The sequence below is a fragment of the Curcuma longa genome, chromosome 10 (genome assembly GCF_044706935.1).
Source record: "Curcuma longa cultivar G26 ecotype Majalengka, Jawa Barat chromosome 10, ITB_CL_G26_1.1, whole genome shotgun sequence".
NCBI classification, from domain to species: Eukaryota; Viridiplantae; Streptophyta; class Magnoliopsida; order Zingiberales; family Zingiberaceae; genus Curcuma; species Curcuma longa.
Window position 1 is genome coordinate 3,212,818 of NC_133870.1, and position 18,453 is coordinate 3,231,270.

Below are 18,453 nucleotides of genomic sequence, written 5' to 3' on the forward strand. Positions count from 1 at the left end.
ACTAGTGATGAATATTTTAAAAGTCAACTTCTGAGGTATAAGTTGCACTACAAATTTATTTAGTAGGCGGATTAAAAAAAAATTATTTACCTAATGTAAAAAATATTTAATTTTGTATTTACATTGTATTTATTTATTTATTATTATTTTTTGATAATTCAGGTATTTAAATTTTCACAAACCTAATAAATTCTGGAGATGGACGATGTTCTCCTATTTCACTTACCAAATAAAGTCGAAAGCATAAGTGATTTCTCGCCCAACGATCAATGTCTCATATTTTTATTCACACCCTACATTGCATTTAATGAAGAATGTAGTAGGGATTGTAAATGTATATATTATTTCAAGTAGAACATACACAACTAACGGATTAAAAAACAAATTATTTATCAAGCATATAGTGGACTATTTAATGTAAAAAATATTTAATTTTGTATTGGGTTTCAAGAAGGGAACATTGTATTTATTTATTTATTATTATTTTTTGATAATTCAGGTATTTAAATTTTCACAAACCTAATAAATTCTGGATGGTGAGATGAAATATGGTCTTACTCTAGAAATATAATTGAGTTAGTTATGATGAAACAGACTCAAATGTACAGGTCCAAGTTCCAAGATAATGCTTCAAAGTATATTTATACAATATGTACCTTTTTCAAAAAAAAAAAAAATTATGAGGATCTTTATATGAAAATCTATTACTTCCCTGCAATTAATTACATTGAGGTTCCTAGTATGAATGAGATGTTTGTGGGAAGAGGGCAACAATGATGATATAAAACTCAACAACTTGTCAACAGTATTGTTTGATTTTAGGCTCACAAATTTCTGTACAATTTCAGAAAATTGAAGCAAGAAACCACAAGTTTGGTCGTCTGATCTTCACCAAACCGAAGTGAGAAGCGAGAACTTAACGTGTAGCCTGATCTTCCCCTTCTCCACGTCCAACTTTGCGCCGGTGACCAGCCAATGGCCGGGGCTGTGTTGCGGCCCCTGGCATAGCTGAGCAGTGTCCACAAATTTCAGCAGCTTTTGGGCAGCCACCGGCACCGGCGGGCCCTTGGGGTAAATGGCAGAGTCTACCACCACTTCTCGTTCCTGATGCTGCTGCTGCTGCTTTTCCTTCTCGATGCCGCCGGAGAGGGAGGCGCTCATCGCCGAGAAGAAGTTCGACTTCTGAGAAAGCCCCGACGGGCCTCGCCGCCACTGCGACCGGCACACGATGCAACCGCGCACCTCGGTGTATAGCAGTCCGAGGTGCAGCACATTAGAAGGCTCCTTGGCTATCACGCGCAGCTGAGCTCCGGTGACGATGAACGCGGTCCCGCCGCCGTTGGTCGGCCACAGGGGGTCGTACTTGACCGGGATCGTGCACACTCGCGTGAACTTCTTTGATTGCACCGGCTCCAAGAATCCTTCGTCGCCGGAAATCGTGTCGGATGACCGCCAGAAGGTTGCTGAACCCGGTTGCGCTCCGATGAACGTAGGAGTCTGTGACAGGTGCTCCAGGTGGATGGCCAGCCTGATCATGTCCAAACCCAATTAATCGCTGTTCTTACATAGAAATTAACTGCTTCGGGAGCTCACTAACCTATCATTTTTCTTGCCTTCGAGGTGCAGCCTCATTCCGGTGACCGGCAGTAGTTTTCCGACGACAACCTGAGTAAAATTTTTCATCATTTACACAATAGTTTTCATCTGATAATCACGCAGCACGGCCAAAGAACAGAGTGGACGCCTACCTTTGTGGTGTTGACATAGAGCTTAGGCCCCATCAGGTTGAAAGTCAGAGAAGGGTTAGCAATGGACATGTTCGACATCGGGGCAAGAGGTAGATCATTGTGCATGGGAGCCCAACGCTTAGTGCACTGGAAATCTAAAAAGTGACGCAAATCTGATAGTGGAGGTTTATCTGAAACAGAAACAGAGGGATGATCAATCAATCGATCGCAAGGATCTGGTAATTCATTAGATTTGCAGCACTCACATCGAAGGTAGAGGTTGATGGCATGAGACAGGAAGCCGATGCCAGAGACCCCCTTGAGCAGGGAGGTGATCGGAACGAAGGTGAAGTTGATGACATCGGGCATGGAAGTCACAGTGGGGAGCCACTCGTAGTGGCTGCTTGCTGAAGCATCTCCTCCTCTCTTGAAGCACGTTACTGTCACACCCTGAACAAGGCCAACAATTTAGCAATTACACAACTGAAAGCTAATGAATTCTTAGATCTCACATCTTTGCTGAAAACTGGAGGAACACCCTTGAGCAATTCGTTCTGCTGATCAAACACATTGAAAGCCTCGGGCACCTGCAGTGACCTTAGCAGTGTGATTCGAGCGATCGAAATTCATCGAGAGAGCTAGAAAGAGAGATGCAGACCTTGATCTTATGCTCTTTAGGTTTCGAATGGAGTGGTGGAAGAACACATGTTCCAGTGAATAGCTGATCCCCAAGATTATCAAGGTGCTGCTTGAGCTCAGAGGGGGAGAGATTGGAGGACTGATCCTGCTTCACATAGATCACATCCTGACCTCCCACACTCAGCCCTGTAATCACATGCGTGCCGAAATCTTCGATGAATCTGCACAGGAAGGTGTGCCCATAGTCAAATACAATACATGTGGTAGTTGCAGAGGAAACTTGAGCGATTAAAGCATGTTTGACAAAGTCACTGTTGAAAAAGGAGAATTGAAGTTTTCAATCTACGATCGAGTCATAAAGATGATGCTATACCTTGCGATTGCAGCGGGGTCCCAAATGGAAGGTACGGCGTCGATGACCCGTTTCGTCAGAGTGAGAGGTTGGCGTTCGATCCGGAGGTCGAAGAGGGTGATGAAGAAGCCGTCCATGGCCAGGAGCTTGGTGCTCGACGCGTCCTGCGCCCATGTGCTCCCTTCGAACCCGAACGCGTAGTTGAAGAAGCCGCAGGGGATTCTGCCGGCCATGGAACTCCGGTGGTTGAACAGCTCCGCCATCTGCGCATCGTCCTCAAGCTTTGCTTCATGTCGAAACAGAGAGATCTGCTCGATCGATAGTTTAATGAATTACCTGAGTAAACTCGAGCACATCGGACTGGAATCGGATGCGATCGCCCTTATCGCAATTTATATCAGCCGGCACGTCCTTGCAGGAGCCAAACCCCGGCACCGCCAGCTCCCTCTTCTCCTCCTTCAACACGACGAGCCTCTCCTCCTCCTTTCCCCGGCAGTACTCCGGCCGGAAGTCGCAGGTGACATCGAAGCCCCTTCCCAAGCACCTGACGGCTCTCTCCACAGCTCTATTCATCCTCCTCTAGCTACCACTGCCCTGCCCTTTTCTCTTGCTATCGTTGCTGCACATATAGATGTCCTTCAGAGCTCGTCAATGGCGACTTCATCAACAGCTGCGTCGACTTGAATGCCGCGGCACTTGCGGATATGCATAAAATATTGCAAAAAAAAGGCGTTGACTTTTATTGACTTGTAGACTTTTGAAACGGCACGTTGTTATTGTTGCTGCTGCTGCTGCATAACTAATAGGAAATTATATGATAACTCAACTTTAAATAAATAAAATTTTTAGTAAAAAAAATATCTCTTAATCGTTAGAAATTCTGGCTTTAATTAATTTTAAGTTTGGATTTGAATTGAACAAATACGATCCGTGTCAAATGAATGAATTAATGGGTCAAATGATCAGAAATAAAAAAAATTAATTTTGATGGAGTCAAGTCAACGGTGGATTGTAACAAAAAAAAAATGGTAGACGTCTGGGGTCGTGTTTGGATGGGTTTAAATAAAAGTCCCCATTTCATACTGCCCAAGTCGACGACTCTGCTAGGACGGTAAAAATTGAGGTTTTTAAAAAATATATAAAAGATTTGAGTGGGTGGCTACGGTCAAACACCACCAAGTCATCATGTCATCTGCAATTTATAAAAAAAATTCGAATCTCAATAAAATTGAATAATATCTCTTTATAGATGATCATGAAATCGATCGTATAAGACTGTTAGAATAATATATTTCATTTTTTACTGAAAATAAAAGATGTGTGAATGATAAATCAAATATCTGAAATTTAAAATTCAATTATGATGAATGTATAAAGATTTTTTTCAAATGGATAGTGAATTTAAAAACATTGACTTTTTAATTTATTTTAATACTAAAATTTTTTTTATGAAATTGAATCGGTTATCCAATTATAAAAAAAGCAATCATGTACGTTGAAGTACATGAGAGGACTTTTTTTTAGGATAAAAATCAAAGTCGTGTGTTTTTAGTCATTTTCTAGAAATGTTAACAAAAACACGTCTCTAAGTTGTTATATAATATATATTCTTAAATAATTATTGAATGCTCTTTTATATGTTATATTGAAAATGTTATCAAGTTTAGTTAAAATTATTATATGAATTATAATTTATAAAAATCTTAAATTTTTTAAAATAATAATAAAAAATAAGATTATATAAATTCTGCCATTTAAAATTCCTAACGAGTTATCTTCTCTATTCAACTAACAATTTCAATGTTGGAAAATTTGAATAAAAGCAGCCATGTAATTGGAGCACATGAAGATTTTTTTTTTTGAGGATAAAAATCAAAGTAGTATTTTTGTTTTCTTTTAAAAAGTCAAATGAGGGTTCGTTTTCTATAAATGTTAAAAAAACTAAATTGTTATATAATATATATTCTTAAATAATTATTGAATGCGTAACACAATTTAAGGATAGAGATACAATCTTTTTCTAGAGGAAAATTTTGATACCAATTGATTGATGATGAAAAATTATCAATTCTTATCTAAACAAAAAAAAATTATATTAACTCAAAACGCGAATGATACATAAAATCTTAATCCTTTTTATATTTTGAGGGCACGTCTATTTTTTATAAAATAATATAAAAATCATATTTTTTTACTTTTCTAAAAAAATTAAACAACTTTTTTAAAAATCAAACTAATTATAAAAATTAATAACTTAAATAACTTTTAATAAAATTAAATTATTACTATATTATTCTTCTCAATTAACATTAAGAATGGAAATGAAATAGATTTTATTTCCATTCCCCTTCCTAAAGCCGCCTACCAAGCGCCCCCTTAATTAACTTTGTCAAATGGAAAGGTGGAATAGAGAGAGACCTTTGCTCAGCCAAATAATGTTGATTTATTTCTTCGACCGTTTCCTTTTTTAATATGTTTCCTTACTTGGTCAAGTAGGAAGATTGAAATAGTAGTGAAGCCTAGGCATCTTTTTTGCCTAATCAAATAATTGTTGTTTTGTTTCTTCAAATATAACTTTTTTTATGCCAATATAGTTCCTTATTTGTATTATTCTCCTCTACGGACAAAAACTTATTGACTGTTTCTTCTTAGATCATCTTTTCCAAACATAGGAAATAATTGCTTTGTAACCTTCTATATATTTTAACTTTGAGATATGTCACCCTTTCAGGAAATATCTAAGTTTGTTGTATGACAAGAATGATATCCATGTTTTTGTTGAAATTATATAATATGAAGGTGATAATAATGAAGTTGATTCCGCAAAACCTATAACAATCAACGTACGGAGACAAATGCTTGAACTTCTCTTAGTAATTCTTTGGATTCCAATGAGAAAAAAATAAATACACTTTGTTACTTTTTTTATATTTTAACTTTGAGATATCTTCTTTTGATTGTCCTTTTCAACAAGTGAGGAAACATCTAAGTTTGTTTTATGACAAGAATAATGTACCCATGTCTTTATTGAAATTATGTAATGTGTATTTTGTAAAATTTTAAATTGGTGTCTTGCGTAAATTACTAGATCATGATGTTTGTTCTCTTTAGTTTCCTCATTTAACTTATTTTATGATGACATGAATGAGTCATAATTTGAGATTCTAAGTCATGATTATTATCAAGTCTATTAGTTTATAAAGAGGTCATGTCAACAAGAGATTTTTCTAAGATTACATTATTAACAGACTTTTTTAAAGTGTCATCGGAGGACTCTTTTAGATGGTCATTAGAAATACGTTTTACTAAGGTTGAGCTATCAAAAAATTTATTTGACCATAACTCTTTAGATGATGATTTTGAAAATTGACTTAAAGAAGATTGTGTCTTAAAGTTTGATGAGAGATATCTTTTCATCAGTTGTTGCTTCATTTCATGCCAGTGTATAAAAGGGTCTTGCCCACTTTGGACACATCGCTAATAAGTTTTAGCAATTTTTAATATTGGGTAACCAATTAATAGATACATTAGGGTTCTTAGTTCTATCAAATATAGGAGCATCTGTCCTAACACATGATTTGTAGAAATAATTAGATTTTTCTTTGGACATGGGATGATGTGATTGTGATCTTGTATATATGCCATTCCTAAATTGAATAGTCATTATGTTCGTGATTTATATAAGTATAATTTGATTGACCCTCACATTTTTGAAATCTAAATCTTGCATATATCTAGTGATAGTTATAGTATTTTCTCTTATTGCATGGATCTAAATATTGATAATGCAAGTAAACATGATGGATGATAAGCAAAATAAGTGCAAGTAAAAAAAATTAATGAATGATGATATTTTTTTTATAATGATTAAATTGGATATGATTTTTTTTATAAATGATGTTGATGCAGGAGGATCCGAAGATTTATCTTTTTTAAAGTTATTTTTATTTGTTGTATTTTTAGATTTTGTGACCATTAATATTTTTTCTTTCTATTAGGATTTTTTTTTTTACTTTCTGTTAAGATTTTTTTTCTTTCTGTGCATTTTAGAGTTTTGGGTTTATATGAGTGTCTATTTAGTTGATGTTTAGGGATTTCTATTTAATAATATTTTCAACAGTACTATTTATTTTTCTATTTTTTAGTATTTTTTTGAATTAATAAATTTTAGAAGATTAATTCTAGCATTTACAGTCGAACTAACAGAATCAATACAGTCCGCAGGATAATTGCTATCCCGTCTAACATCAATTGATATCAAAGTCTTTAGATCCCATGGATGGTCATTGTGGTCATGATTGTGATAGACATGTTCCGACCGAGAAAGCCTCGCATCGTGATCATAACACCTAAGACGAGATTCTTGATCTACATATACAGTGTCAAAATTAACTCAGCATCTAGTAATGTAGGGTCTTAAAAGTCGTAAGTTATCCTTATCCTAATTCTCATTCTACTTTTCAAAACTCCTAACACAATTGCAGAAGCCATGGTCAAAAGGAACGATACAGAGATATGGATTTTCAGTTGATATTCTCAAGTTTTCTGGTATGCTACGGACTGAGGAATTCATTGATTGATTTAACGAAGTAGCTAGAGAGAATTTTTTATTATGAGGAAATGCCCGATCGTGTGAAAGTCAAACTGGTTGCCATCAAACTTAAAGGACTGAGCATCAATATGGTGGGAGTAGTGTGATACTCACGAGACAGATAGGACAAAGTCAAGATCATTGATTGGGAGAAGATGAAGAGTCACTTTTTTCCTTCGGTCACACTCACACTGTTATGTCATAAGAGATGGTTGTCCAAAAAATTTCAGCAGCATCTCCTCTGTAACAATTCAACTTTCCTGAATACACTTTTAATATAAAGGCCCACACGACCGCTCTACAATCCAACAGGATACACTACATACATAAGGGCCCACACGGCCACAACTACATATCCATACATACATGAAGAAATAGCAAACTACAACAACAACCAATGATGTAACACGACAACAACAAATGAAATCCTGAACCTTCAGTTTACAATAACGAAAAGTTACGTAAATACACACAAAACTCCACAACCACATATCGAAAATAATCTGAACGATACAAACAAATACCATCCAAAAACCACACAAGAAATCAACAACTCCTGCTGCTGTGAGATGGGGGCAGTCCGACAGAACTCCAAGCTTCAATATAATCCTTATCTGCTACCTAGTATACATATTGTTCAGATTATATTGTAGCAGCTAAGAAACTATAGCTGCTACACAGTTGTAGCAGCTATGAAATCATAGCTGCTATAACATGTATATTGGGTAAATTTTGAGAGACTATAACTTTTGATTCAAGTTGAACTATGAAATGCACAATATATCAAATTGAAAATATCTAAATAAGTTTTGATTTTATATATTGTGCATTTCGTGAATTAACCCGAATCAAAAGTTATGGGCTCTTAAAGTTATAACTCATAGTTGTAGCAGCTACGATTTCATAGTTGCTATAGAGTATATATTAGGTAAACTTCGAGAGATCATAATTTTTGACTTGGATTGAACCATATCAAATCGAAGCTCATTTAGAGGTCTTCGATTTGATATATTATACATCTCATAGTTCAACCCAAATCAAAAGTTATACTTCTTGAAATTGTGTTTGTAGTTGTAGCAACTACGATTTTCTAGCTATTACAACGTGTATAGTGGATACATTTTGAGAGATCATAACTTTTAACTTAGATATATCAAATCGAAGATATCTGAACAAGATTATATTTGATATATTATATATTTTATGGTTTAATCCAAATCAAAAGTTATGACTTCTTAAATTTGAATTTGTAGTATAAAAGCTATGATTTCATAGCTGTTATAAATAATGTGTATACTAGATAAATTTTGAAAAGTCATAATTTTTGACTCAAGTTGAATCACGTCACGAATGATATAACAAATCAAAGATCTCTGAATAATTTTAAATTTGATATATTTTATGTTTTATGATTCAACCTAAATAGAAAGTTATGCACTCCCAAAGTTATAATTTGTAGTTATAGCAGCTACGATTTTGTAGTTGGTATAACATGTATATTGAAAATTTTGAGAAACTATAACTTTTGAGTCAGATTAAATCACAAGACTCACAATATATCAAATCGATAATCTTTGAACGAGCTATGATTTGATATCTTGTGTATCTCGTGATTCAATCTGAATCAAAAATTATAACCTCTTAAAATTTACCCTAGTATACATGATATAGTAGTTATGAAACGTAACTACTACAACTATAAGACAACTTAGTTGTGCTATTAAAAATGACGGAAATATATATGAGAGTGCGTATGTCGTGCATGTGTCAAAGGATATTTGTATCATTTTACAAAGATTGAACGTCTTTAGATAAAAAATTAAAGTGGGCGTCCTTTGATGATTCAATAAAATAAAAAAGATGCATTTTTGTGTTTTTTTATTTTACGTCTTTTTTTTATTTACCCACTTAACCATTTATATTTAATTTTCATTTTCCAACGCCTTCAATTTAATAAATATTTTATTAAATAATTCTTGCTTACCTTGTGTTATTTATTATCATTATAATTCTTTCTATTATATTATTAGGTGGGTCTCCCTTGACACATGAAAGAACACTTCAGGCAACCTAGATGCAAGCTCTCACCTTCATTAACTTATTCACTCACATGAATATTAAAATAATTAATTCAAAAAATCATTTAAATTTATTGAAATCCCCCTAATGAACAAAAGGATTTATGCAAAGAATTTTTTTTTAAAGATTACACACCCTGTTACCAAATTGATTACCTATTAGATTAATACTAGAACACCCAAAAAAATCAAATTCTTAGATGATTATGAAATTAGATTAGACCTACTTAGTTAAGAGGATTAAAGAGAATAAATATTGAGATTAAAAATTAGTGACGAGGTGGGATACCGCAATTTGAGGATTGAATCTCCAATCCAATTCCACAAAAGCGGATTTATCATTTTTTTTATCAGAAAATAAAAAAATATTAAAAATTTTAAATTGGGATTATTTTTTGACAATAAACATATTAAATTTGAATTGTAATTTACACGGATTAAATCTCATTAATTTCTTGAATTAAACTTGAAAGGAATAAATTATTTTCCACGAGTAAATCCAAGCTCATCGTGGACCAATCCACGTGGATCACGGGCCTAAGCAGATCAATCCATCTGAACTCATTTTAAAATTAATTGATAAAATTTCAATCCATCACATAAATTATTTGATAGGGTAAGCTAATCCAGCGAATTAATCCAAATTGACAATTATATTAAGAATAGTCTCCTTTCTTTAACAATAAACATATAGGGGCTTCTTTTTTTTTTTTTTTTTTTTTTTTTGACAAAAATCAAAATAAAAAGAGATTAATTCAGTAAATTAAACTTGGGAGGAATTTATTTTCCTTTTTTCTATAACCATCTTGCCGTCTAAAGCCCAAATCAATATTCCTTCTTTCTAGTTTCCAAGATCTTCTTCTTCATCGTCTTCCTCTCCAATTCGAAGCACCGCTCCAAATTTATCAACGAGAATGTCAACCACAACCGGCACCAAGTCCTTGCAGGGCACCGCCTTCCTGTACAGCTCGCCGAGGTGCGAATCGCTCCCAATTCTCCCACCCAAGTAGATGTCGACGCCTTCGCACGCCTTGCCCTCTTTGTCCCTCGCCATGCACCCCATGAATCCGATGTCGGCCACCTGCACCTGCCCGCAGCTGTTGGGGCACCCGGTCCAGTGCATCCTCACTGGCCTCTGCAGCGCCACCCGCTTCTCCACCTCCTCCGTCACCTTTAGTGCCCGTGCCTTCGTCTCGATGATGGCCTGCCCGCAGAACTGGTTCCCCGTGCACGCCACCAGGTCTCGCATTAGCAGTGATGGCTGCGGGGAGAACCTCTCCTTCAGGAGCGGCTCTGAGAGTAGCGCCTCCAGTCGCGAGTTCTTGACGTTGGGGATGATGATGTTCTGCTCCACGGTGAGTCGGAGCTCGCCGGAGCCATACTCGTCGGCGAGGCGGGCGAGCTCGAACATCTCATGGGCCTGGAGTCGCCCCACCGGCACATGTAGGCCGACGAAGGAGAGACCAATTTGCTTCTGGGGGTGGACACCGAGTAAGCTCCTTCTTTCCCATGGCTTTTGCACCAATTCCTCTGCGACTGCTCTGTCCAACTTCTTCTCTGGCATCCTTTTCTCCACCTCTGATCTGAATACTTCCATGCCCTATTAGAGTGGAGCAATTAGCATCACTCCGAAAACGATTCTCTTGCACAAAATCTATCCTCGAAAGAAAGGATGAGCAAGGAAACTAACGAGTTCATCGATGAGCCACATCATTCGGGTCTTCTGTCGGTTGCCTCTGCTACCGAGGTCGCGGTAAGCCTCGAGCATGGCATTGCAGAGTGGGACGACATCATCGGAGGGGACCCAAGCATCGAGAGGGATGGCCTCGGCGCATCTCTTAGGGCTAAAGAATCCACCAACAAGGAGATTGAAGCCGAGTTTCCCATCCTTGACGGCGGGCATGTAGGCGAGGTCATTGATGTGAGGATGCTCATAGAGGTCATGAGATCCCACCACGCACACATTCCATTTCCTTGGCCTATTTGCAAATGCATCGACCGGCGATGATCAATCAGCAAAAATTAAGTAGCGATTAAGAGAAGAAAAAGCTGAGAGACTAATCAAGTAGTTACAGGTTGGTGAAAGCAGGGTTGCCCTGGGAGTTGTCGGTGACGAGTTCAGTGAGAAGCTGGGTGTAGGGGCGGGTGTCAACGATCTCCTGAGGATCAATGCCGGCGAGGGGGTTGCCGACGGGATTGCGGACGTTGTCCATGCCGCTCTGAAGGCTGGTGAGGCCGACAGCGGCTAGGCCTTGCAGAATGGTGGGCACGTCGGGGAGGACGACGCCGCGGATCTGCCAATTCTGGCGGGTCGTGATGTCAACGCATCCCTGCTCGCCGTAGTTGGCCACGACGCCGGCCAGGTACCGCGTCTGCTCGCTGGTCGTCACACCGTTGGGCAACTTCAGCCGCATCATGAATCGCCCATCTGCACATGAACTGATCAATATCAATTGATCTATAACGAGAATCAATACAAATGGATGATGTTCCAAATCTGACATTGATGCTTGCGGCGGTGAAAGAGGCCGAGCCACTTGAGGCGGACGTCGACGTCGTCCTTGAGGAGCTTGGAGGCGTCGATCTCCTGCATGCTCTTCTCCGCCAGTTCCCGAATCCCGTCCTCCATCACCAGACTCATCGGCTCCTTCTCCAGCTTAACCTTCTCCTGCGGGTTTATCCCGGCCCGGTACTTCTCCTTCAGCACCCAGTACCCTCCTTCCCGCCTCTCCACCCTCGGCTCCAGCCTCTTCTCACCAACCGCCTCCTCGGACGCCGAGGCCTCCGACATCGTCGTCGCCGCCGCTGGGGGGAGGTTCACCCAGCGCCGCGGCCAGGAGGTGCGCCGCTGGGGGGAGCCTGAAGCAGGAGCTGCTGAAGGGTCGACGAGGAGGCCATGGGGGAATCTGCTTTGCGGGTGCGGGGAGTGGTGGTTTGTGGCGACGGAGAAGGGCGCGCGGCGTATTATAGATGTGGCGGAGAGGTAGACGGCGCTTGAGAGAAATGGAAGGGAAGGGCGCTGCAGAGAAGTGGCTCTTCGGCTCTGCAGAGGGTCAAGACGATGAGAAGAGAAGGATGCGATGTACACGTGTCGCAAGTTGTAGAGCCAGAATATTGTACCGTGTCTTTTACTTTGTGACCGAGTGGATCTATGAATTAATGGCCTAAATTTAGAAAGAATATTTAATTTTTGTGGATTACGACTTAAGGCGCGACTTTTATTTATTATAATTAAAAGGGCACCGAAATAATCGAGATTTAAAAAAATATTTTTATAGTAATTATTAATTTATTGGCATCTTCGTTATAAAATTTAGAATTGGATTAAATTAATTAAATCAAATTATTAATAATCAATTGATGTACTAGGATTGAAATATATAATTGAGTATTATAATCGATTATTCATGTAATAGTCCATTGATGATCTAACATCATCGATTGTTTGTTATAGTTGAATTGGTTACGACATAATAAAATTGTTGAAATGGACAAAGGTCGAATTTCGATGAAGTCGAGGTAATGCCCTCCTTCGTTGTGATCAATTACAACTTCTCAATTTATTTGATCACATATTCCTGATCGTGTAAAGACTGTTGTGGGAATTCCACTTTTTATTAAAGTTTATAATTTTCTAAAATATCTTTGGCAACTTTTAATATCTTTTTCTCCCATCTTTTAGTTTCCCTTTCCATGTCTTAAAAAAGAAAAAAAAACAATATAACTTATAGTTATTTTTAGGAACTTTGATAAGTTTAAAAAATTATATAATATATTTTAATACTTAATAAGGTATATATAAATTTTAATTAAGTGCTAAAATATTTTAAAAATAATGTATGTAATGATTATTTAGAACTTCTAACATTATTCTAAATAACCACATGCATTATTTAGAATTTCTATTTTAAAAATTCTAAATAACCATGCATTAATTTTTTAAAGAATTTTTTTATCTTTTTCTTTCGATTAAAAAAATTAATTAAAATTTAATTAGTGCCTAAATATACTATATTATTCTTGAAAATTATCCAATAATTCTAAATAATCCTAATTTTTTTGAGATTTTTTAAAAACAAATTTAATTTTGGGAGCCAAAAACTATTTTTAAAAAGAAGAATCACGGTGGCATTGAATGAATAAAGAGAATGTGTTTAATAATAATTTAAAATTTTAAAATAATTTTGGATAAAAATTTAAAAAGGGTCCATGATTTGATAAATCGTTACATGGACATCCTTTTTCAATTAACGTCAAATGAATATTCTATTTAAAGTAAACTATTTGAACTACTCCAAGATCAACTGTTACAACGTGTGATAGTTAATTATTATCAAGGGTTCGAATCTTGACGAAGTTCAGGTAATACCCTCCTGCGTCATGATCAACTACAGTTTCTCGATTTACCTCCTCACAGATGGTCATAGGGCCGACTGTGTGAGACCGCTTATAAGGTGGCGGATTCCACCTTTATGCAAAAGAAAAGATAGTTAATTATTATCTATTACAATAGTATCATTATCTTATATTATTTTTGTTTAATTGAAGGTGGCGACCTTGTTAAAATAACAATTTAAATTATAAAACAAACGAAGGAGACTCCATTACACCCATTATAGATAAAATAAATATTATCAGAACATGATTTACTATATAAAAACTAGCAGATAGATGATGTAATGTATAGCAACTAGTTGTTAGCTTCTGCAACAGTATCATTATCTTATATTGATTTTGCTTATTAGAGAGTGATAACTTAGTTGAAGTAATATTTCAACTAGTAAAACAAACTAAGAGGACTGCATGATACCCATTACATTTCAAATAAACATTATTTGATCATGACAACTATATAGAAGTTAGCAGGTAGCTACTACAACATTAACTGTTGGTTATCATCTTCTATAGCAGTATCATTATATTATATTGATTTTGTTTATTGGAAAGTGATAATCTAGTTAAAATAATATTTCAATGAGAAAAATAAATTGAGCAAGACTCTATACACCCATTATATTTTAAATGAATATTATATGATAACGATCGATTGTGTAGAAGCTAGCAGGTAGCTATTATAATGTATAACAGCAGATTGCTAGGTACTACAATATTAACATTATATTATGTTGATTTTACTTAATTGAAGGTGATAACGTGGTTAATATAATATTTTAAATTATAAAACAAATGAAGGAGACTTCATAACACCCACTATAGGTAAAATGAACACTATTTGAACATGATCCACTATATAGAAGATAACAAATAGTTGTTATAACCTAAATCTTAAAATTTGGTTCAAGAGTATTTTGGATAGTTTACTCTAACTAAGGTGCTCATTTGATGTTAATTGAAAAAGGGGCACCCATCTAACAATTGGGCACCTTTTTTTTTATTTTTATCCAATAATTTTTCTAAACAAAATGAATGCCATTTTTTTAAAATAAAAGGCTTATCAATTAGAGGAAGAGTCACATTAATTAATATTAATACCTCAACTACACGCTATGTTTATGTGATTTTTCCATATCGACATCATATGTTCTAAGATTCCAACCCAAGGGGCTATTCTCCCAAACTAGGTTATCTATAAGCTAACTTCTTGGGTTGAGTTGACACATATGCATTTGTAGGCTAACCTCCCAAGCTAAGTTTTTTTGAGCTCCTCGAACTTTCTAGTTGAAGCTCTCCTACATGAGCTCTCTAGTCTGAGCAATGTAGCTTAAGCTCTCCGCCCCATTCTCCCTAGTTCGAGCTCTCGAGCATGAGCTCTCTAGTTCAAGCTCTCTAGCCTGAGCTCTCTAGTCCGAGCTCTCTAGCTTGAGCTCTCTAGTCCGAGCTCTACAGTCTAAGCTCTCTAGCTTGAGGTCACTAGTTTGAGCTCCCCAACCTGAGCTTTCTAGCTTGAGCTCTCTAGTTTGATCTCTTCAACCTGGGCTCTCTAGTATGAGCTATCCAATTTGAGCTCTTAGTTTATGCTTTCCAACTAGAGCTCTCCAGTCTGAGTTCTCTAATTGAACTCTCTAATCTGAGCTCTCCAACTTGAGCCCTCTAGTCTGAGCTCTCCGATCTAAGTTTTTTAGTTTGAGCTCTATAGTCTATGTAGTTATTAAGCACTAACTGACATGACCTACATTCATCATTTATGGAGATATATTAATGGAGGAGGTTATAATTAATAACCAAGATTGATGTGATAGTTGGATAGTTTCTTGTAGATCATGGCCATGATCTGTTGGAAAATGTGAATAGAAAAATAGTGGATGAAAGGAGACATAATTGTGAATGAGAATTAAGTCCCACATTAGAAGTTAAGTGATATTAAGGCTGGTGTATAATCAAAGAGTTAGTTGTAAGCTCATCACGAGGAATGAGATTGATACTTGTGAAATATATTGATGCAAAGGAAATTCAACCTATGTTGATTGAAGACCCCAAAAATTAAGTTCAATGGGACAACCTAACTGCACCAAATAAGTAGATCACTGTGGGGGAACTACCAAATGGACTAGTGATATTCGTAAAATAGAGTTTAAGTGTATGATTTTTAATGATCAAGTGGAGTAATGTGGATTATTCTTGAGAGATCACCTATGTAAAAAAGAAATGAGACCGAGAGACCTATAATTGAAAGACATAATTCTTAGAATGGAAAAATATGAATGGAAAAATGATGGATGGAAGAAGACTCCATTGTGAATGAGAGTTAAGTACTATGTGAGAAGTTAAGTGATATTAAAGCCTGTCTATAATCACAACTGTGCAAGTTGTGAATGTGCACACACTTGCAGGAGGGGATGCAAATCTAGGACCTGGATTGCACTAACCCCATATGACTCTTGTATAACCGCTATCTACATGTGTCAAATGATGGATCGATCTAGGCAAAATTTCCCAAAGAAGATCAATCAATATTTTGCCACATCGATCAATTTTTGCTACTTGCTCATGTGTGTAACAAACTCATTAATAGTCGAGTCTCAAATGGTCAATGTTAATAGCAGATCTATAACTGCCCAGACAAAAATGGTTGGCATTTTGAGTTGGACTAGTAAAGGCAATGAACGACCTTTATTTGATTATTTAATGCTGCCAAGGGTTTGAGCTCCTTATATAAGGAGATGGCGACCACAAGAAGATGAGATAGAGACTTACAAATACGATGATTAGCAACTCCATCTACTTTTGTCTCAAAAAATTTCTTCAAAAAATTTCTTTCTCTCTGTCATGTATTTTGCTCGATAGCTCTTCTCATGATAACACTCGGGTACTAGCTCAGTTCGTTATGAACAACTAATGTTTGGTTGTGTGCATGGTTGTGTTGTTGTATCCTGGAAAATAGATATCCAACATGATCTCGAAGCACTGTCGAAGGGGGTGAATCTATTTTAAAGAAACCGCGTCAAACATAGACCTTGACATCTTATTTCCCACTTGCTCTCAGCCTCCCAACACAATCCTCAGGCAGCGGTGACCTACTTGGACTTCGCAGTCGAGCGACTCAGCCAGCTCAACACTCGTCTTCCAAATCGACACTTGAAGTTTCAACTTAGCTCTCAACTTCGTGACTTGGTAACTTGCTCTTGCGACACTCGACCTCCTACTAGTGCTTGGAAAGTACTCAAGTCGCTCGGACCTCATGGCACTTGGGGCACTCGACATTCCACTTAGGAGCACTCAACGTTTTACTAGGGAGCACTCGTCATCTCACTTGGTAGCACTCGATGTCTCACTCAGGAGCACTCGACATTCGACTAGTGTCGTCTCACTCGAACTCGGGCAAGTCCACTCAATAGTTCGGTAAATGACTACATGATCGACTTGAGAATTTGACAGCTCAGACAACCCAACATCTCATCCTTCTATGCTTGACAGTTTAAGATTATCAGCTCAAACTATTTTGATAGATAAATCTAAATTTATTATTTCAATAAATTTGAAAATTAGATTATTACCTTATATCTCCGGTAATATGTCTGACAGTCTAGATTGTCCAACGTGATCTCCATAGGTTTTTCTCAATCTACAACTATAAATATCAAAGTATATTGATCTTCCAAAAGGAAGAGGATGTTGGATTTCTACCAAGGGGCACCCATTTATCTCATTTTCATTTCTTTTATGGTTCAATACTTGTCCATTCATTTAACAATGAGAGGGACCACCATTCTGGTAAACTTATAAATAAATCAAGCTCCTTAATCAAATGATCATTTTATATATCAGTAAATCTTTTATATATATATCAAACTTATAAATAAATCAAAAAGGTCTCAAAATGAATAAAATATTTTTCTAAAATATCAAGCTCATTAATCAAATCATCGTGAATAACATCAAGCTTAGTTTGAATAGGACTCATTTGTCCCCGGGACATGCAACGTAGGACATCCGGAATAACACGGTTCGAAGCTATGACGTATTTGTAAAAATTTTCTTTGGGGAACACAATAGGATGCTGGGCATTATTGGCCGTCGTATGCGCTTCCCGATTTACCCTGGTGGTCTGGGAAATCAACCGGGCCGGCCAAAATTTCCACCTGGGATTTATCATTTTTTTTTAATAGGACTCATTTACAACCCCATCAAACAATTACCTGTTCTTTAAATCTCTCCAGTTTTTTTTCTTTCCCTGCCTACTCGTCCAATTATGGGCCTAGTTTTCTCCAAAATTGGACTGTCAAACGCATATTGCAACGAAGCCCAATAATTGGGTACGGTCGTTAAATTGGGCTTCCGATTGACAGCCCAATTAAAGCAAAGAGGGTGATTGTTAATTATTTTATTTTAAAAATATTCTAAAGTTTATAAATTCTAAAAATTAAAAAATATTAAAATTTAATTTAAGTTACCTGTATATCCTTTGGATATTTAAGAGAATCAATAGTTCACTTATTATTTTATGTTTAAAATATTATTTTAGAAAAATAGTGTTGTTTGATCTAGGGGTAGGGGTGAATAAAAATTCAGTTAAATCGAATAAACTGACCGAACCAACCAAATTAAAAAATTCAGTTCAGTTATTTCAGAATTTTAGTTATTTTTTTTAAAAAAATCAGTTAATTC

The 18,453-nt window shown here is 36.5% G+C and overlaps 2 protein-coding genes across 2 annotated transcripts; both read right to left on the reverse strand.

Moving 5' to 3' along the window:
* Positions 1 to 723: 723 nt before the first annotated feature.
* LOC141836142 (MACPF domain-containing protein At1g14780-like) lies at positions 724 to 3,382 on the reverse strand. The gene is made up of 8 exons (XM_074723562.1): positions 3,055 to 3,382; positions 2,740 to 2,981; positions 2,386 to 2,587; positions 2,240 to 2,314; positions 1,994 to 2,177; positions 1,749 to 1,918; positions 1,598 to 1,665; positions 724 to 1,528 (listed from the first exon to the last, which is right to left on the reverse strand). The coding sequence occupies exons 1-8, from the start codon at positions 3,289 to 3,291 to the stop codon at positions 889 to 891; spliced, it is 1,818 nt and encodes a 605-aa protein (XP_074579663.1). The 5' UTR covers positions 3,292 to 3,382; the 3' UTR covers positions 724 to 888.
* A 6,745-nt stretch (positions 3,383 to 10,127) lies between these two features.
* Positions 10,128 to 12,380, reverse strand: LOC141836405 (ferredoxin--nitrite reductase, chloroplastic). The gene is given in 5 exon segments (XM_074723892.1): positions 10,128 to 10,987; positions 11,078 to 11,366; positions 11,461 to 11,815; positions 11,890 to 12,237; positions 12,240 to 12,380. Coding segments are annotated over 5 exon segments (1,797 nt in total). The 5' UTR covers positions 12,286 to 12,380; the 3' UTR covers positions 10,128 to 10,228.
* Between the last annotated feature and the right edge of the window lie 6,073 nt (positions 12,381 to 18,453).